This window comes from Misgurnus anguillicaudatus, chromosome 24, assembly GCF_027580225.2.
Source record: "Misgurnus anguillicaudatus chromosome 24, ASM2758022v2, whole genome shotgun sequence".
NCBI lineage: Eukaryota > Metazoa > Chordata > Actinopteri > Cypriniformes > Cobitidae > Misgurnus > Misgurnus anguillicaudatus.
In genome coordinates this window covers 4,825,697-4,848,145 of record NC_073360.2, presented here as the reverse complement: position 1 = coordinate 4,848,145, position 22,449 = coordinate 4,825,697, and the positions used below count along the sequence as shown (strand labels likewise).

The window sequence follows — 22,449 nt, the reverse complement described above, 5'->3', positions numbered from 1 at the left end:
TGATCAGTCTGACACGTCAGCGCATGAGTTGGAGGATCAGTGATCAATGGCAGATAGGCTGGAACCTGTGCAAAGATAATGTAAAAATGACTGATGATTTACACAGATGCTCTTTTGCAGTTGTCTTGGCAACGTTTGAGCGTTTAATGGGCGTCATCATAAGATTAGAAAACCTTTGTGTCAAGAAAAGTAATGTGCCAATGTGCTCATTAATACCTGCCTTCACATTTACAAGCTTGGAACATTCAAATCTCTAATAATTGGACCGCAACTTGTCTAAAATGATGTCCAACTGTGTCTGTACTGAGAACATTTTGTTACTAAGGATCTAGAGGAGGGGGGAGTGGGAGGAATAAATTGACACTTGGGGAAGGATGAATGGTAGAGAGAGAGAGAGAGAGAGAGAGAGAGCGAGAGAGAGAGAGAGAGAGAGAGAGAGAGAGATAGAGCGAGAGAGAGAGAGCGAGAGAGAGCGAGAGAGAGTGTCTCATATTCCCGGGGTTCCAGCACTAAAGGACAGAATTGGAGCACTCTCAGTGCGAGTACTCTACACGAGTGTGTGGGCAGATAAGTGTGACTGTATGTGTGTGTGTGTGTGTGTGTGTGTGTGTGTGTGTGTGTGTGTGTGTAGGAGGTTAATGGATGATGTGTAACACTGCTAGAGACTGGGTGCTGCGTTCGGATCGCAACAGAGGTAACGTTAAAAATAGCGCTGAATAAATCACATCCGCTTAATGGATCCTCAGAGTTGAGGTCAATAGTAGATTTTGCAGATGTCCGTAACTAAGGTGGAAAAGGGGGTCGATAACTAATTAATCGGTTGGTAGCAGAGCTGGGCAATATTTAATATTAGATATTATAGAGAATTGTGCTGAGAATTTAAATGACCCATGGATGGATAAGCTATGGATGCCGTGATTTAACAACCTTTTAAACTGGATTTTTTTTTTTATGAACTTTGCTGACTCTTTCACCAATAATAAACAAAGTATTTTCCGGACTATAAGTCACAGTTTTTTCATAGTTTGGGGGGGGGGTACTGAAACTACTAATCAGGTGCGACTTATATGTTAAAATTAATTCATATGAACCAAGAGACAACATTACCGTCTACAGCCTTGAGAGTCCGCTCTATGCTGCTCCTGTATTTATGTTATTTAATGGATTCATTGATGCGGAATGACTTCAAGACTTTTTTAAACTTGATTTCGCTTGTCGTGTTAATTTAGCCTATTCAGCCTCCCAGTATGTCCTGTACGCTATTGTGTATCGTGTAAATAATGTAACTTTAACATGTACAGACATTTATTCAGCCTGCTGTTCTGTCTGCTATTGTTTAGTTGAATAACTTGCCTTTCCAGATTAAATGTCTGTTCTTCGGCTTAGATTTTGTAAAAAAATTCAGTGCGACTTAAATATGTTTTTTCCTATTCAAAACGCATTTTTGACTGATGCGACTTATAGTCCGGAAAATATGGTACATTTGCATAAAGCATCCATATTTGTCCATGCCCCTGTTGATTAGAGTATTAAAAACTTTAAAAGTGTTAAATGAAGGTAAATATAGAACAGATAAAAATGTGTTCTGCTTTTAAAGTTATGTAAAGAATAATTGATGATGAGCCGTTGAATAATTAGAAAATAATGCACACCTAAGGTGATAATGCACTGCGGGTATGCATTATGTAAGGGATAATCCACGGCTAGCCATGCACCAAAGGGCTCCAATGCACGACGCAGAGGCGAAGAACCACCCGACGCGTAGCAGAGAGCCTTAACTTAAGTAGTGCTGAAATAAAACCTGCGCACTTTAAAGAGAGACGCACTTATGTCTCGCTCGCTCTCTCTGCAAGTGTAACTGTGTTTTTATGGTTACCAATGTTTATAGTAGCAGATTATTTCTAACTGTAATTAAACTGACTAGAACTACCTGTGCATTAAACAGTTTTAATGCACACCTTCCAGCCAATCAGAATCGAGTATTTAAACAGACCATGGAATAATTTCAAATAATTCAAAGGGGCAAGTGCCACCCTGACCATTATGTAGCCTTGCCACTGCATCAGACTGAACTTTTAAAAAGGTAAATACATCAATGTGGTGCATTTTGAGAGTAAAAATAAGTGACTACATCTATGAGGATTTTTATGTTCTTGTAAACAAATTTGTGCCCTTTGGTTGCATATTGTAATAATAAGGCGGCACACAAGCCACATACACAACTTGATAAATGACATTCGCCATTGGTCAAAACATGTTTAATGTTTATAGAATAATTAGTGGGGGCATTTAATACAGATTAATTATTGATTACAAACCTTTGAACGCAGAATTTAAAGATTAAATTCTAATTGTAAGATTAAAGTTACTTAATTCAAATGTTGTGACTTTCTGGAAAGGCAGTCAAGTGCATTTGTCTTTGCATAACGTTAGTTCTTTTGGCAAAGCATCTAAAAATCAAAAGCTACGCGTTTCACAGCCAGATCCACAAATGTGTGTGTTTGTCATTATATTATTTTGTAATCGGCAGTGTTACTGCCAGATTCACAAACCATTAAGAGGAGCAAACGCATGCGTGTGTTCGTCAGGATGACGTTGGATCTGATTCACGTATTTGCGTGCGTTAATGTATGTGATTACAGAATAATATAACGCAAGCAAACGTTTTGACACAAACGCAACTTTATATTGATATTGCGAGACAGCATTTCACCTCGACGAGAAATCTGATATTTACATTACTGGCATAGCCTGATTTGAAACGGACAGTTTTGTAAAATCAGCAAACACCTGGCTGGTTCTCTTAAATTTAAAATGCTGCCCGTCTCTGCCTATTCCTTCTATTCATGCCCAGCACCACTGATTTAAGTCCCTTATCAATTAGGTCGTCTGCTTCATATACTTACTCTTCATCCTGCTGACAACGTTAACTTGTTATGACTTCTGCGCGGCATCTGCAGCTGAATCTCAGCCACACCTCAAAGAACCCTCCCCAATCTACTTTTGATTGGCTAGTTTGTTTGAGAGAGAAAGATGTGTTCCTCTCATACTATTTGTCGGCGAACGCATTATTTTTTTTTCGCAGCCAACACCACACAGGGCTCCAGACTAACTTTTTTCAAAAGGAGCACAGTGGCCCCCAACTGAAAATTTTAGGGGCGCAACCAGAAAATTTAGGGGCACACACCGTAAATCAACATGCTAACCAAATATTCACATTTCTACTAATTTCCACTGTATTACTAATAAATACTTCAAGGATAGATGCAGAAAGTACAATGTGCCGTTTCAAATTCAGTGTCACATTTTATTGTGCACTTTTGGAAAAAAAGGTCAAATTTACTGGTTGCACATGTGCGACTGGATGTAAAATTCAGTGGCACACTCTCAAATTTTAGGGGCAAAATGCCACCATTTGGGGGCAGTCTGGAGCCCTGACCACACGCCGGAGATCCGTCTGCAAGCTCTTTGGTGAGCTCTGCTTTGAATGAAGTTCCATTGTGACAAATAAATAGACTACTTTGCCTTGCAACCCCCCCCCCCCCCCACACACACACACAAAGAAATTGGATTTGCATGATTCACGAAAGCCTCATTTTCAGGTCGGAAAAGCTTAAATTCCGGATTAATCCGGAAGAATCACATCCGATTCTATAAGTTTACCTTAAAGAATCCTAGAACTTTTTTTGGGAAACACACCCACTAAGTGTAGCAGTTTAATATAAGGGCATAGCAATTTGGTAATCATGCCGTATCATGGTATTCCTACCGACGCATATGCATCAACCTCACTGTTTTCTCTCTCTGGTTTTATCAGTAAGAATTATATGTGGGCATTCTCTGTAAAATACCAGCGCCTGAGGCGAGTTTCCCTGACGTCTGTGTTTATGAATGTGGTCAAACTGCAAGACAAGACTCATCATGTGATGTCAACATGGCAACCCAATGAGGAGACCTAAAGGACAACATAGCTTTAAGCACTGATATATGTGACCCGGCCTGTGAAAACCTGGATAAAGTCGAATAATAAAATTTTGACATTTAAAGCATCAAAGTAGTCATCATGAAATTAAAAATGACAAGAACATGCAATTTGTGTTTATTGCTGTAAATTATAGATTAAAAACTAAGCTATCAAGAAACAATACTCAAGTGTTTATTTATAACACTTATATGAAAAATACTGAAGTCAAATGAACTTATTGACACTGCACTTAATTATTAGAAGATTATGCTTCAACTGTGTTGCAGTTTTACATAAACGCTTATCTTTACATTGGAATTTCTCAAAAACATGATTTTCTTGTCAAAGATTTGATACATTTCAAAGATACCAAGTGATATTTTCCCCAAATGTTCTTTAATTTATATCGAATGACTTTCTGTAAAAAATGACCAAAAAAAAGGACTTTATTTGGGTTTCACAGACAGGGTCACATGTATTGTATATCAGGAGCCTTCGAGTTTGCAGCATTTAATTTTTTTTTTTTCAAAATTACTTTATTTTAAAAACTGAAAAGTGCAACATCACACACATTTCAATTGCATTTCTTCAATTTTTAAGTCCCCTAACAATAAGAGTGTATAAATTTTCTCCTTTGTGAAAGCCCAGTAAACCCTTCCTCTAATGGACTTGGGATTGTTTACCTGGATTAGCCACTCGGTCCCTGTATTTGGGAGTGTAATCATCCAGAGTCTGAAGCATCACCCACATGGTGAGGGTGAACATTCCAGCCAGGAATCCATAGAAGACCAGATAAAAGAGGAAAATAAGACCTGTAGAAAGAAAGAGAGAAAGAAAAATGTAATTCTAGTGCATCATCTCTATTGTGGTCACATTTGCACAATATTGCCATTCCGGCTGCTCGGTTATGGGCAAAATCACGATTATTGGGGGGGGGGGGGTCATTTGTATGAAAACATGCATTTATTTAAATTTTTTATTGAGCAAGTATTACAATAGTCTACACATGTCAAAGCAGTTGTGCTTTAGATGTGCCTTACAAACACATCGGTCCAGCGGCATGCAATTTATATTTTAATTATTAATTGTTTTACCTCAATTATCTTGTTTTTGTAATTGTTTGAATCAAAAATTGAAAATAAAAACAATTAATTGCACAGCCCTAATTGTAGCTATGAAGTTAAATTACAATGACACACAGCCGTACTTCACTGAGAAGCTCGGCAAAATCGCATACATTATCGGATGCGACTTGTCCACGATTATGAATGCGGTTTTTGCCTAGCTGCTCAGTGAAATACGGCTCTGTGTAGTAAATGCTGCTCCATTTGAAAGCAGGTGATGGTGATTAACGACTTATGAAACCGGCTTAACTGATGAGATGCGCATGAGAAACGCAGGCGATTTATCGCCCACACCTACTATATAGTACGCGAAAATAAGCATATTACTGTGTGTTCAAATTCATAGTATTCACAACAGCAGGTAAAAAGAACCTGGATGACCTACTACTTCCAGCCAGATTTTCAAATGGGTCATGACAATGAAAACATGGCGATGCAGTATGTCCTAAATGTATATACTGCACCTACACATACTATACAGAATATACTTTTTTTTTAACAATAAAGCAGTAAGTACTTCATCTAATTCAGTACTAACTGTCACAGTACCGATTTCAGACGCAGCAAAGGAAAAGACAAATACGTTTGTGATCGAAATGTTGTATAATTTTGTGCTGTCAAATAGCCTTGACATTATAAACCACACTTACACACACATGGGGAAAAAGTATACCTGGAAATCGAGGTTGAGGTGAATAATGAAATGAAGAATGTAACAGCTAAATGATAATAATTGAAATAAAAACAGGGCTGGTAAACTATTCTTTGCAGTACACATAGATATTTAAATGTTTTGGCTCAATGGGTTTTCAATTATCCAAAATGTTCCCAAGGACATGAAATGTTTCCCTAGGTCTTGCACTCCATTTATGACAAATTAGGTGGAACATTTGTGAGACAAAATCTCCATTAATATAATAATGAGAATATGATGAAAAAGCATGCTCTCGTGAACGCGCGCGTCATTACCGGAAGCTATTTATTTGAGATTGTAAGGTTTTAAATATTGATTTGGGGGGTGATAAATGGCGGTACTTGTAATGGCGGTACTTGTAATACCGGTCCGATAACAATTCTGAATAGCACAACCGATATTATGTACAGCTTTTTCCTGTAGACGCGTGTGTAATGGTTCTTCTTCTGCAGCACATATTGAGTTTCTACACGAGAGCGCCCTCTGTCTTTTGGATGTAGCGGCATTTCACTGTAATACATTGAGACGCATAGCAAGCATCATCAGCCGATTTATCTGCTCATCCCTAATATTTTTCTTACAAAATCGTATTGATTACCCTTAGAAGGCCTTAATTAACCCCCAAGAGCCATGTGGTTTACTTCTGTAAAGGATGGATAGACTGTTTTGGGCTTCATATCAGAAGCACCATTTACTACCATTATAAAGCTTAGAAGATCCAGGACATTTTTATAATATAACTCCGATTGTTTTTGTCTGAAAAAATATAACCGTATACATCGAGGACAGATTGGGGGGGGGGGGGTAGTAAACCATGGGGTAGTTTTCATTTTTGGGTGAACTATCACTATTCCTTTTTATTAGGAAAGATTCGATCTGCTGTGTATCAGAGATGGAGTTTATAAAAACAAATGAAAGCTACTGTAGCGGTACCACTAGGGTTGCAAAGCATGGGAATTTTGGTAATATTCCGAGTTGTAAACTTAAGGAATTAAACAAAATAATTCGTACTTTTTTTGTAATTTATACAAACTGTATCACATACAAACATAAGCTTCCTTGACACCTGACTTATCTTCATCTGTGTGCCACAATTTCCATATATTCCCATGGAAAGTTTCTAAAATTCCCAGAATTTTGCAACTCAATGTACCATGGTGGTAACAGATGACAATATCGCAGTACGTCAGAAAATGTCATTGTATAGCAAGGTATCATTAAAATTGTAGGGGACAACAAAACTCGTCAATAAGGGTTTGGGAATAGAAAAAGAAATGGAAAAGAAAAAACATTAAACACGATACATGACAGTATTGTGATGGGATAAGACAGCAACAACATGGACATTGATATATAGTTCATCATTGTGCTGAATGACTATCATTATTCATACCATATTATTGATAATGTAGTCTCTAATGCAACTCCGGGAATACCATTCTTTTCCCATTACACATTCAATCTCACAACAATACTATTGGCACTTATAGGGTGGAGAGAGAGGAATATAAATAGCAGCAAAGAAACATAAAAACACGGTAAAAATAAAATGTTCTGTGTGTAAGAGCGTGAGAGATCCATTGAGAGAGTATGGTGGAGTGGGGTTGGTTTATTTTAGAAGCATTTCTTCTTTGCTATGATGTCTCTGAGGTAGACTTTAACTATAAATAATATCTGGGGGAGGACACTTTAGTGATGGCACAGCACTGGCCTGAGGAGATGAACACACACACACACACACACACACACACACACACATTCTGGTTTCCATGTTTTGTGGGGACATTCCATAGACGTAATTAATTTTATACTGTATAAACTGTATATTTTATTCCCCTTACCTACCCCATTCCCTAACCCCAACCATCACAGAAACCCTTCTACTACTTCACATTTTTAAGAAACATAATTTAGTTTGATTTATAAGCTTGTTTTCTCATGGGGACATTTAGGTCACAAAAACACGGGTATTCCTATCTTTGTGGGGGCAATTGGTCCCCACAACGTGATAATTACCAGGTACACACACACACTTTGTATTTCTGTTCGCTGTCATAATATTCTCCTGCTGAATCAGTCATGAAGACATGCAAATGAACAATAATCATGAATATCTGTTGGAGAAATTGTCATGTATGAAAATGACATGTAATCTAAAGTAATTTATAAACTTAATAATAAAAATATTGGACAAAACATGCTGCTAGGCGCTTTATTTCACATTCACTGAAGCTATACTGTTGCTTGAAATAAGTAAAAGACCAACATTGATTCATTGAAGCGTCTCATTTGTCAAAGACAAATGCTATTAAGTACTTCTGTATCTCATATTTTTCATCCAATCCGATACGGCACACCCTAATGTTTTTATAAGATATAAAAGTTATGGTTTTTCTGCCAATAATTACTTCCATTTGGTCTGTTCTTCAGATGACTTGTTGTATACTTTTATAATGGTTTGTATATTCAAGACTTGACAGCCTTTGGTCACATTTGGGGGAAAAATGCAGCCTAAAACGCATGTAAACGCAGCCCAAGGTCAAGCTCCCGTGCCGTCTTTTGTAGCTAAGCAACTATGAGCATTTTTTACATGCTCTTTGCTTTAAATAGTCCTGCAGTAACAATTCTTAAAATAGATTTTTAAAACCAAAACTAATTGAAGAATGGACACTTACAGTGACCATCTCTTAATCTCTGAATTGAGATTGAGAGGACGTGAAGAGCAGCAGATGTGAAGGATGTGAAGTTATCGTCATGGCAACCAGACATGTTGCAATCTGATTTGTCAGCAAATTAATTTGCACACGCAAACCAACAGGTTTCATTTTCTGCTCATTATTCAACAGACGACACATAGTCTCTGAGGATTTAATTGATTTGAAACCAGGACACATTTACATTTCTAGTGATTGTCAGGGTCTGATGTCATTTAGACTGATATTGAGCTTGAAACCTGCCGATGAGCAGAGGTGCAAATACTCAAGAGAAACGATATTTCTCCACATTTGTTGTTGCATCAAAAATTTGACTGTAGGTTGTACCCATTTACCAATGGCTACATTTTAAGTTCCCTTCAGACCAAACACAAGCATTCCTCACAAATTCGATACTCCCATGAGTTGGCAAAAAATACCCTGTGAGGGAAATACCCCGTCCACTTCTGAGGACGCTACTGGGCAATTGGAAAATACTTACAAAGAGATCCTACTCTGTACTCAGTAAGTGAGATAGGATTATCATTGCTGTGATAAGTAGCCAGCCATCACTGTCAGAAAGCCACTCATCATCTCTCTCGCTCCATCTTTGCTCTTGCTAATGGCTCTTAAATTGTGTTTCTGATCTCACTGGGTCAATACCAACAACACTCTACAAACAACTGATGTGTGTTCAACTACACAATACATTTTACAGCAGTGGCTAAAATTATTTGACAGATCTGAAAATACTGACCTTTTTGCCTCCAAAATATGATTTCATAATGATAGTTGCTCTGAGCACAACAAATATCAGATGAAGTCAGTCGTACTGTTTTTATTCACTTTTAACTTTAATATTTGGCATGTCCACCTTTTGCAGCAATGGCAGCACATATCTCTGGCATATTGTCAATATATTTTCTCAGATCTTTATCAGTAGTGTTATCTCATCCCCTCTGCAACTCAAGCCAAAAGGTTTCCTTTGAATGTACAAGTGCAGTTTATTTTCCAACTCGCCTCAAACTTGCTCAATTGGGTTGAGGTCCGGACTTTGAGGGCCTAAATCCCCTTATGATGACTCTATTCTAGAGCATCATGATGAATTTATAGATGCAATGGTGGCCATTATAAGGACATTTTTAATATTTCCTTACTGGCCCATTAAAAGTTTTACCTCATCCACATCGAGTTGTTTCAGTGCCCACACATCTACTGGATCAACCTATCAGCTTTAGGGTGCGTCTCATTTCTCTGTCTTACCTCTTCCCCTTACCCTACCCCTCGGTTTTGCGCGTTCATGTGAGGTGAAGTGGCGTCTCAATTCTCAGTTTGATCAAGGGCTAGGGCCAAGGCGTAGGGATACATAGCCCTTGAAACGAAGTGTGATAAGGACCAAACTTGAAAGAGAGGGGTAAACATTAATGTAGGAATTTCTCAGAAGAGCCGGTATCAAGATTTTTTATGGCTGAACATCTAACTGTCAAGAAGTCGCACAAATGAAAGTAACGTTATTTTCAGCAGTTTAATTGAGATTATATTATGACACTCATGTTTTATGATACTTTTAATAAAATATTCAAGCGGTTTTAATTGTAATGTTTTTGTTTTGAATCGCTAGTTAAGGTGCTAGCTAGCAGCTAAGTTATGCACTATTTGTTGAGCTCAGCTCAGGCAATCGATACCACTACCTGAGACGACGGCATCTTCTTAGTTTGTGTCAACGCGTATCTGTTTACTAGGGGTGTAACGGTACGCAAAAATCACGGTTCGGTGCGAACCCCGGTTTTGAAGCCACGGTTCGGTTCATTTTCGGTACAGTAAGGGAAAAATGCAAACATTAAACTGCAGGTTGTTTATTACTTTAAACTTTTTTTTACAATTTGTTTACACTTTTTTAAACACTTTATTAAAATATAACAGATAAAATATATATAAAATGAAAAAATAATAAATAAAATACTACTGCAAAGTTCTTTTTTACATTATTTTATAACAGAAGGTAACTCTTTTCTTAACCTTCTCTTAAACTTTTTCTACTAAAACCTTGAACTAACAAATTCAATTCCTGAATACATTTATGAACAATTAGCCTACATTTTTGCCACCAAAAATTTTCTGTTTTGATTTATTTGGATTGTTTACCTCACAGTATTGAATTGGCTATGTACCATCTCTGTATAAAAATAATATTACTGCTCTATGTGTAACTGCATAGCAAGCAACATGATGATATACTTATTATACACTCATTTTGAGATTAGTGAGTTGCATGCATAGCCATGATCTTTTGCACGTTTCTCCTATTCTTTGCTTGTGTTGTCAATGTAAGCTGCCTGTGACTTTACTAACGAACCCCTCCGCAGCTGAGTAACAGCTGAGTAACCCCGGGTTACAGCTCTTCCGTGTCCCGACCAGCTGATCGCATTGTGACAATATGATTGACGTGAGGTGCAGATGAAAAATCTGATCACGCATTCCTTATTCTCGCTGTCACAGAAAGCACGTCTCATGAATGCGTAGCAACGAAAGACGCGCAACCTCTCACTCACTTTTGAAAGAACAAAGCAGCGCGTTGACATGCGTTTAACATGCGCTTTTAGATACGACACGTAAACGTTTACATCAATAATCAAACGGATATACAATTAAGTAAATAAAAATCTTTCTGCGGGCCGAATTATGTTATATGTTTGACAGAAGACTTGCGCTGAACGAGGAGACTTCCGCCACTTAATATGTTCGTGCGGAAACGCACGTATTATGTTCCGCACAGGCGCACACAAAATGCATTCGGCCTTTCGGTGCACGTGTGCACCGTGCCGAAAGCCCTGAACCGAAACGGTCCGGTTCGAATACACGTACCGTTACACCCCTACTGTTTACGTAGCAGCCAGTTAGCGGCAAGGGAAGGTGACGCAAACGGTAATCGAGTGGTGTCTCATTTTTTAGACGAACGATCTGTCTTACCCCTTCCCCTTCACTCGGTTTCGAGGGGCAAGGGGTTTGTTTGGTCAAAGGGGTTGCGGCAGAAGTAGAGTTGCAAAATTGGTCCTCTCCCAAATGGCACACTTCATGTGGACTTTCAGTCTCGTGGCCTTAAATTGCGCATGCTCGCTTAGTCTACGAGTCTGTAGGGTGTCCCATCTGTACATATCTTTACGCTCTGAAGTGTCCTTATCAGCGCCCCCTTTGCACCATTGATGCGGTTTCACACACTTTACCAACCCAGAAGACCTTGGGAAAGAGCAATTAGATAACGGATGGGAGGAGTTCACAGTAATGAGCAACTTCTCTTTCTATGTCTGACGTGAAGCTCGAGTATGTCCCACAATACGACTGGTGTCATGGGTCCCCAAGGTCTGCACTAGATGATGTCAACAAAGTGTGGACTCTAGAGGAAGTCCACAAGTTCGGAGTGTGCCATTTGGGACAGGGCCATTCTGTGAATTTTCATGGCTGAAAACTTTCCATGGGAATTAATCAGAATAAACTAGGAGTTTAAAAAAAATCTCAAAGTTGCATTTAACAAGGAAATCTTGCAAAAATCACATGCACTGAGCACACTGCTTACTAGAATGATTTCTGATCAAATAATCCAGGCTTGATGAGTGCAAGTATCAGGACTTTTGATGTATAAAAAGTAAAAGAAAAACAGATCTATTATAGCAAAGAACAATTTATTTAAAATAAAAATCTTTTGTAACAATACACACTTTTAAAACCTTTTAAACGTTTGGGGTATTTTTTCTTTTCTTTTTAAACGTCATTTTAAAAATTTCTATTACCTTGCATGCAACAAAATGTTTATTTATGTATGTATATGGCTTAATCTATATTAATTTTGCCTAAGTTTCCAAATAATTCCCATAAATTGCCTTTAGGTTTCCATTTTGGACTTTTTCCAAAATTCCCCAGATTAGGTTCCAATGGAATCTTCCAGAAAACGTTCCGCCCCTTTGCAACTCTCGGCAAAAGCAGCAGTAAGAATGAATACAAAATGATTTTTGCAATTTAATTCAGCACTGTTGGTATTGCTGGTGGTGCTTTTCTTTTTAATTTCATTGATCATTTAAAACTCGAGTAATTCTGCAGAAGTACACTGTATAAACTGCATTAAGCCAGTTTAACAGTAATTTCCCCTTTAAAACCCTTTTACACAATAAAAGGCCCAAGACAATAAAACTCCAGAAGGAAAGTCTCTTGGGCTTCTCTCAGCTGTTGAGAAATCTAACCCACTTAAGTAGCAGATACTTCACTGCGCTGTTCATTTACGCTGGGTTAAAAATACTTCTGTGCAGGAGTTGGGGGTGAGGATGTGTGGAGTCACACTAGGGTCCAGTCTGGTGGTGTTGTGGGGGTAATTTAGGGTACCGTACCGTGGCTTACAATGTGAGAGAACCTCCCATCTGTTTTTCTGCAAGTTGATACTCCTGAGCTACATACTAGAACTTTAACTACAAGAGTTCACATAAACAAGCACAACTAATTGTAAAGACAGAAGTGCTGCCTTTAATATGGTATTTTACAGTACCCACAGGATTTCGGCGACATAAATGCTTGATTTTGTGTCGGCTTTATTCAAATGTAAAGCTTTTTGTGTAAAGACAAAAAATAGTTGAATAGGGAAGCACACGATTCTTCTTTTAAATTACTACCTGTGAAAACATTATTTAATCACTTTCAATGACTCAACAGTATGCCTCGGACAACATTTAAACATTTGATCAGACTTAACTAATTAGAAACCTTATGCACATTTAACCCAATATCTCAGAGGTGCTGAACATTAAGTATGCATTCAATGTTACTACTGCATTTGATATTCTCAGATGACCTTTAACTAAACTTAATCAGAACTGTGTGAGCATCAGGTATTGGTCTGTTCGTACAAAAACAATCCATTACAAATCTCAAAAAGCATCACATTCCCATGAAAAGCTATAATACACACCTATGACTGCACATCACTCAATTTAGTGTAATGCAACAAGTCTATATATCCACAAGATCACATACAGTTAGGCTAATGATGAACAATATTATTTGTCATTTATGTTACAATTAACTTCAATTTAAGCTAATACGCAATTTTTTGGTAAAAAACCCCATCTACGAAAACACCGCTCATCTCAGTGTAATCTGAGGCTATAACCGAGCCATTCATAGGCTGACTTGAAGGTTGTAAACACTGCGACTCTGTGATGCTTTCAAACACTGCTCTGTTTGTCTGAGCACCCCGACATGTCAACTACTGGTTTAGCCAATGAGTTGATAGACTACTTATTTACCCAAACAATGGCAGACTTTAGCATGGTTAAGGGGGTTTTAGGTTCTCCACTTACATAAAAAGTAGTGAAAAATCGGCAAAGTGGCATCTGTAATTCAGCTTAAAATCTTGGCATGCTGACATGCATTTATGCAAGTATGACATTGTTTTATACAACAGGTTAAAAGACAAAGCCCAAAAACCCTTGCGTATGGGACTACTGTCGTATCATTTTATCATTGTATCGTTTTACCACGGTGGGGTAATACAATACAACAAAAGTAAGGCAGCACAGTGCTGTTGCAATCATTTTTCAGCCCCTCATTCAATGAGATTTGTTATAACAAAACTGTTATAAAACTGTAATATAATACATTGATATATGCCTGTATGCGATATTACAATATTGTGAGTCTTTGAGTCTTATGAATGAATTCAGACATACTACACCCGCCATGTTGATATACATTACGTGACACATTTCATCATAATGCTGCGTTTACACCAACCACGTTTGAGGCGTCAAAATCACGTTTACCGCGCCTAGTTTGCCACTTGAACAATTTGAATGCATTTGTACGTCTAGAGCGAAGTACACGCGCGGAAAAAGCAAGCATTTGACGCGCGTCAGAGGCAAAATCCGCTTCTTGTGGGAGGGGCAAGTGCTATGCGGTTGTCTGTTTGCAAGATGACTGACGTTGATTGTGCATTTATCGAAAGAGTTACCAATTTGTATTTGGTAACCTTACCATAGGGGGAAAATAAATGGCGTGGGTCGATAAACGTCACGTGACTCAAAAGTGAAATGTGTATTTACAACTTACCAGGTTGCCCGACGTTCTCACTGACACTCTTCCAAGCGAGGTCCTTTTTATTCCTGCCTCTATAGAAATAAGAACGCGTGTCGTATAGCTCCGGGTGACTGCTTACGGACAATATCAAGCATTCCTTCATGTTGAATGAGTGAGTACGGGCGGGGCTACCGCCACAGCAGCAAGCAGGCTCCTGATTGGTTAATGTGGCGCAAAATTCCGCCAAAGTTAAAATTTTTCAACTCGAGTGTCGGCCGCAAATTCGCGTCAAACACAAAATGCACAAAAAACAGCATTCGCACGCACCACCCCAGATGCTCAATTCGCGCCATTCGCGTGAACTAGATGCGCGAATGAGGCGGATTCGTGTCTACCGCGCCTCGCTAAATGACTAATTCGTGCCGCGAGACCTCCAGGCGCAGGTCAACGGGTCTTCACATTGACTTAACATTGCAATCACTCGCGCTTGACGCCTCTACCGCTGCTGGTGTATATATATATATATATGCATTTGAATTGAGTTGCATTACTGTTTTCTAGCATTTTTTATGAAACAACGCCCCTCTGTTGTCTTCTTCATTGTATATCTCCTCTCCCGTGGGTCTCATTGGCGAGTAAAGGTACCTTTCGCCTACTGTTTTTTGAATACTATGAATTCAGGCAAACTACTTGCTTCCCCTACTATATAGTATGGAAGTAAGCAGTTCCGGATGCAGCCTTTATGTTTAGTGTATAGTACAGATACATTGCAATCCCTTAGGGCTAAATAGCAATAAATAATGATGTATGACAAATATCTTGACATTTTCTACAAAGTGTAATAAATGTTTACATACACAAGTCGATATGGGGGGAGAGAGGATGAACACAAGTGATGGTGTGAGGAAGAAGTGCCCGAGAACAGCTGAGTCTCCCAGTATGAATTTCCTAACTGCCAGAATCCCTCCTCCAGGCCAAACACAAAGAGACCGATTCCCTCAGGCTGGTGCTAATTCATTCACACGCTCGTGCTAGCACCATCAGATACACTTTCTCTGCCCTCATTAGAAGATCTGAAATGTATTCGCATGAATTTTGTAGGGCGAGTTGTTGCCAGGGTGTTGTTTCTTAGTGCATCACTTGAGTATGTTGATGCTATGATCCAAGAGGTGATTGCTTATTGGCCCCTGTCAATAAAATCCCATCTTAAATCTCTGATTTTCTGACCTCTTAGTATAGCTCAGGTACAATTATTGAGTCTATGGAAAAGACAACAGGAGTTCAGCAAATGTAGTTCTTCCAAAATGTTGCATTGTCATTGAGCTACAAATGGCCGTGAAGATTCTGGACCGGCGATCGGAGGAGGGCTTGGCCCGTTTTGCTGGCTTGTCACAACTGATTTTTTGTAAAAAAAAAAAAAGCACATCCTTTGGTGTGTGGTGTCATTGTGATTTTTTTGTGTCTCATAATTGCTTCAGAGGATCCACAATACCAAATTCCATCTCTTGATCGGGCTGCCTCCAACAGCACAGCCACAAAAGCCAAAGAAAACGAACAAGCATCAACCGGATGTTGCATGCTTTTATAGCTGAAAGACGACACCCACAAACATGACATGAAAGATGAGTATTAATGCGTCACGTATGTATGTGTCATGCAAGAAATATCGAACATTTGTTTTTATTCCTCAAGTCATGTTTGATCTCGTGTTTCCGTGAGATCTCGTGTCACTGTAAAAACGTTATTATCAGGCATGTCGCCTGAAAAATCTCTTCAAACTGTCCTCATGTCTGTGGTCTCCCAAGAATCGTCCAGTGTGTCACAGGCCTAAGCCAGAAAGCTTAAAAAATTACTCTACAAGATTTCTCTAATGGGTTTCGAACATTATCCGATTAAATGAGGCAAGATGCCAATTCCCACCCGTTGTTCACCATGGAGGACAAAATGGATCCAAGCCAGTCACTGGGAAGAGGGTCCATCACCATGTATTAGGAATAGTTCACTCAAAGATAATTAAAATCCACTATTTCCTTTAGAATCTGAATGGATTTTTTCTGTACAACAAACATGAGAATTGTACAGAATTTTCATGAAGCTCTTTTACATACAATAACAAAGTGACAGCATCTTAAGGCGGCAGTGGATCAGTGGTTCATGTAGGTTGTCTAAAAATCGGAAGGTTGGTGGTTCAATTCCCGGCTCCATCTGACCAAGTGTCGAGGTGTCCTTGAGCAAGACACCTAATCCCAGCCACTCCCAACGAGCTGGATGGCGCCTTGCATGGCTGACACCGCCATCACTGTATGAATGTGTGGGTGAATGGGTGAATGTGAGGCAAAAACTTTGCGCTTTGGACGGCCATTGGTCTGTAAAAAGCGCTATATAATTGCAGTCCATTTACCATCTGTAAGCCAATGAAAAGTGTAAGACATGACACTTTTATTGCGCTTGTTAATCTTGTCTTGATCAAAATCAATCATCTTGACAGCCATGGTAACTATGAGCTATGTATGAAAAAAATGTAAGTCAGAAGAGAATTTTAAAAATTCAAACAGCATGAAAGCAACTTAAGCATATAGGTTTAGAATGCATAAGGGTGAGACTGCGTCAGAATTATCAGTTTACTGTGAACTATTTCAAGAATTTGGAAAATGGCTTTCCCATAGCACCTTATACCACTTTATGTGAATGAAAAGCAACTCAGCTGTACCTCAGTTACAAGCCAAACTTGTTTAACTCATGCTTTAATCACATTTCCAGGCTCTGTTAAAAGGACAAACAGGAGCAGGAAAATTCATTGATGAAACACAGAAAATAGGTCATTGTCGCTCATATAAATTCATCACTGCCACTGTGCCACATAGCCGGTCTCCTATCTGAAAAACAACGCTCCTTTTCATCAGTTTAAACTGGCCATGGTAAATATGTCCTGGGATCCTACAAGCTGTTTGAGAAGCTCGACTCAGAGCCCTCTATCCCATCACAGATTCAGTGCAACTGCGTGAGAAGCCGAGACAGATTAGCCTGATCGCTAATCCTGCTAAAATCAACACTAGATTGAGAAGCGTTAATCTGTGCTAATCCATACGGACATGCATCAGGGTGCAGATGTTTCGAAGAGCCGGATCTGTCGTTTAACTCGAGCCTGATCCTTTTATCTCTTCACAACCCATCCTTCCTCCATCACTCTGTTTCTCCTCATCGTTCTCTAGGGAAATGTAAGAGCAGACCAGAAGCAATGACGAATTCTCTTGTGTGTACTTTTTTCAATTACCAGGTCACAGGTTTGGATGCATGATGCAGATACATTTCAGATGACTGAAGAACCCGTGAAATGGCTTCATATACACATGAGGAAAGGCTCATCCTCTCTTTACTTAAAGGGGTCATAGCATGAAAATCTGACTTTTTTCATGTTCAATTGCTATAATTGGGTCCCCAGTACTTCTATCAACCTAGACAATAGATACGTTTACATGCAAACAAATAATCAGTTTGTAATTGTATTGATGGCTCAATCGTATTGAAAAGCCTTCATGTAAACACCTTAATCAATACGATTGAGGACGAACGGTGGTGTACTCCGATTTGTGATCCGATCAGCAGGAGAAAAGTATGCATGTAAACGCGTGAATTGTAGTATTTTCTCAATCGTATGAAAAAATACATTGTGCTCATGCGCAGAACATTTGTGCTCAGGTTCACGTCTTATTTTAACCTCTTATATCACATGATTCTCGTCACACGCAACAGCAAGGCAATCGCATCACGCATTAATAAGGTAACGTTAATGGGGTCACGCGCTGTACATTCTGCCACGTTTGTATGTACTTTTACATCATTAGGCTACTTTAAGCAATAAAATAGCATTGTGCCTTTTGAAAAGTGTGTTTTCATTCCCTATATCTGAAAACTACTTAAGAACAACTTTCTCCAACTCCGCTTTGACTTTAATCCAGAGATAAAGCCTGAACTCGACGAGAGATGCTGTCCGCAGCGAGGCGTTGCCAAGTCCTCTGCTTTTTTGTCGAGTTTAGATTTGGGCTACTGTTTAAACTGTTTCCACCAGTTGTTGTTTTTTCTGTGGGTTAAAGATGAAAGTATTTCATTCATTAGTTTTTGGTATTTGGGCTGTGAATAGTCATTGGGATGCTTTTGGGCAAGTTTTAAATGTCCATTTAGATGGTTTTGATACGCAAATCTGGCAACCCTGGCTGTGCACTTTCGCAGATTTTCTGTTCGGATTCTTTATAATTTGTAAACGAACATTTAAACTGTATTGTCTTAACTTTCAATCGTATTAAATTCAATCGGATTGACAAAATTTTGTGCATTTAAACATAGCCAATGTGAGTAACTTTCACCCAGTAACTTTGTTTTGGGAAACGATTCTCTGCAAGCATGTAAAAAAAATTAGGTGATTCAGATTTCGCCTGTTTGGTGACGTAGACAGCAAGTCCAATTACAATAATACCACCCTTAATCTGCACTATTCAACCACAGTCATTTAGTGCAGTGAGAAAGAAAGAGAAAAAAAATTACAGCAAAATTAAGGTTCAATTTCAACAAACCACCATCCTGGAGATCAGTTTTTGCATTTCATCAGCTCATTTGCATTTTAAAGGACACACCCAAAAATGACACATTTTTGCATGTTATAATAAATTATCTATTTTAAGCTAAAACTTCACATACGCACTCTGTGGACACCAAAGACTTATTTTACATCTTTAGAAAAATCTCATAATATGACCCCTTTAAAAGCTAATAACCTTTGGTTTACAGAACGTCACAGCCTTGAATCATTTGCTAACTGTTATTGCTAGACGGAGACAGGAGAAATTGCGATGCGCTCCCATTTTAGGACAAAAACATCTATGGGCCTATATACGCAAGACGAGTCGTCAATACATTTAGTCTGTTTTGACAGACTGTAAATGTTAAATCTCAATAACTGCTAGAAGTTAATTTGATACATTTTATTAGCATACAGTCTCAAAGCTAACATACGCAGACTAAAAGCCTCAAACTCCATTTCCATTTCTTTACTTCACGAATTGCTACATCATCACACAGTAAACTATTTTTAAACACGCCATCAAGAAATGTCCTTATGCATACAACCTTGTCCAATTTGCTTATTAACAGAAGTAAATAAACAGTATATTAATAATAATAATAATAATAATAATAATAATTAATATTTAGATATTGATCAACCACTACTACAGGCAGTGCATGACACATAAAAACACAGGCCTAGAGAGGAACAAACACAGGTTAACACAATAACTGGACTCTTATTTTGTAAATTAAACACAAGCGCAACTATAAATTAGCATGCATGTACATTGTGTCATAATACAGATTGTTATATTTGAATTTCACATCAGCTTTCAGAAGGCCTCTAGCTACAGGAGCCTGCGAAGATCCGGTTTGACCTTGAGAGGAAAGGGAGGAAGACAGAAAGGAGGGGAGTGGAGGCGTCGAGCTCATGCATCAAGGAACACCCATCCCGATGAAGAAGAGGAACCGCAGAGTTTAGCATTATGAACATGGCCGGGCCGATCGTATGACCGACATGCTAGGAAATAGTTCCATGCAAAGCTGGTTACCAAGCAACTGGGTTTTTAAGAAATTGCTCCCAACCCCCATTAATAATTATGGACACTATTATAAAGATATATCTTTATAAGACCTAAATATTTAAGACATTCAAATAGTGTAATACTTTCAAGTGCTCCGAAGACATTACTCATGCATCTTTTTTACAACCTCCTCATCCCATCACCACCATCATGAACCGATTGTGTCAAGGGATGTGGAAATTTCCTCTCATCCACCAAAGCAATGCTCATTTGCATATCCAATGAATGCGGATGCTACGTCACCGAGGCCGAGAATGATTGACAGCTGAAGCATTCTCAAAGAACGGGTGCATTGACACTTTTACCGCCGCGACTCATTTTAATGTAACAACATTTCCAACAAGCATTTACCGCGGTATCTGTCGTTGTGTTCATTAGCGAGGAATATTTGAAATGATAATGAATCAAACACCGCAGGTGCAGACTGCATAAGCGGTGATTTATCGAGCGTTCAAACAAACCGACGCGAATCGCTTATTTCATTTAACGCACAAATTAAATACCGCCACGCATCAATTCTCATTGAATGTGAGTGGCCTGTCGTGAGATAGCAAGGCGATATACATGAACAGCTATTCATAGACCCAAAGCCTCGTGTACAACTGTACGATAAGTGCGACTAATCGCTAAAATCCCATTGCATTCAAGATCTGTTAAGATTCAGAATCGTAATGACGGTAATGATTTCCCCTCATCTCACAAATGACCACTGCAGTATGAAGAGGAATCAGACGCAGACTTGTTAATATATTGAGCCACATATCAATAAATATCGTCTAAAAGCATTTTAAAGCAGGTTCGGTTAAGCTGACTGCACATTTCTTCAAAGAAGGACATTAAATACGATCGATCGCCGGGTGCTTTTAGAGGTAAATTTGGTAATGCCCTTATTAAATATTGCCAGAACCATTTAAATGACTTGCTTGACACAGATACTGAGAGAACACGCAATGTTTAATACGCACGCTGAATTGCACATAATGCCACATTATAATCGACACTACATAGACATGAAAGCGAGTGCCGTTATTTGGCTTTTACCTCAGGTTACATGTCTACGATAAACCATTTGGTAATGCAACAGAGCATTAAAATAACCAGGACCGTTATTGCATGAATTCAGTGAAACGCTGCAGATCTGTTGGCATTTATTGAATTGCCACACACACGTGTTATAGTTTAATATATTTTGGAGGATTATAAGCATTGGTTACTACGGGGACTTAATAACGACGACTTACCCCAACTACTCGCGGTGCGCCCGATGAATTCCCCTGTCCGCGGGTTGTAGATCGTATCTTTCCAAGTCGTCTTTTTCTCGTCAGCTTTCTCCTCTTTGTTGGCCATGCTTTGAAAGGGATGTATAAACCAGTTTGAGGACGATGGGTAGAGACGAATCAAAGAAGCGTTGATACCTTTGCGTTGGGAAGTAAATGAAGTGTGCGGTCCGTCCACGCTACTCTAGACTGCAGCAGTCGTCCGGCGGTCTGGCTGGCTGTTCACTAGCGGCGTTTGACGCGCATGCGCAGTGCGGCGGCAGAACAATTTCCAAGAGCCTCATCTAAATGATGAGAGTTAGACATAATTTACACAAGAAGATACACCAAAAACACTCGTAGTTTGTATAACTCGCAAATGTGTTAATAAAAGAGAGACTGAAGCTCATTTTACTGTTTTATTTTTATTTTTATTAAATCGATTACTATAGGCACGTGCCTAGTGTTGAATACATAAAGCTACTGAGCTGCATTTCCGCCTATAGCGGGACATGCTGTCGAACTAGTTGCGTTCATTTACAACAGAAACCCGTTTACTGATTCATTATGAAATGCTATATAAAAAAATAAAATCTCTTTTACATGTTAGTAATATATGCATGCAAAAATATGTAGGCTACAGAACTGAATAACCCTGCTGAAAAAAACAAAACCATTACAGAAAATTCTAATGATTTCCATTAAAATACCAGTAGGAACCATTAGCTTTTACCATTAAAACCACTACACTGTAGTGTGTTTTGGGCAATATTCCATTAGAACCAGTACATAAAACCAATACATACCATTAGGGACCAACAAAAAACAATACACTGTATTGTGTTTTGGGCCATATTCCATTAGAACCAATAAAATTCCCAATAAACCATTAGAATTTTCTGTAATGGTTTTATAGTTTTTTTCACCAGGGAAGTCATAACTCTAAATGAGTTTGCATGAAACAGCACAACTATAAAATGTCCAATTTATAAATTGTATATATAGCTATA

General features: G+C 38.7%; 1 protein-coding gene across 1 annotated transcript in view; it reads right to left on the bottom strand.

The window, feature by feature from the left end:
• Nucleotides 1-21,701, bottom strand: part of atp1b3b (ATPase Na+/K+ transporting subunit beta 3b) — a 43,754-nt gene extending 22,053 nt beyond the window's left edge. Inside the window, exons 1-2 of the mRNA XM_055195681.2 lie at nucleotides 21,425-21,701; nucleotides 4,648-4,776 (exon numbers count right to left, since the gene is read on the bottom strand). Coding sequence (XP_055051656.2) covers nucleotides 4,648-4,776; nucleotides 21,425-21,530 — 235 coding nt within the window. The 5' untranslated portion in view covers nucleotides 21,531-21,701. The remainder of the gene's footprint in view (nucleotides 1-4,647; nucleotides 4,777-21,424) is intronic.
• Between the last annotated feature and the right edge of the window lie 748 nt (nucleotides 21,702-22,449).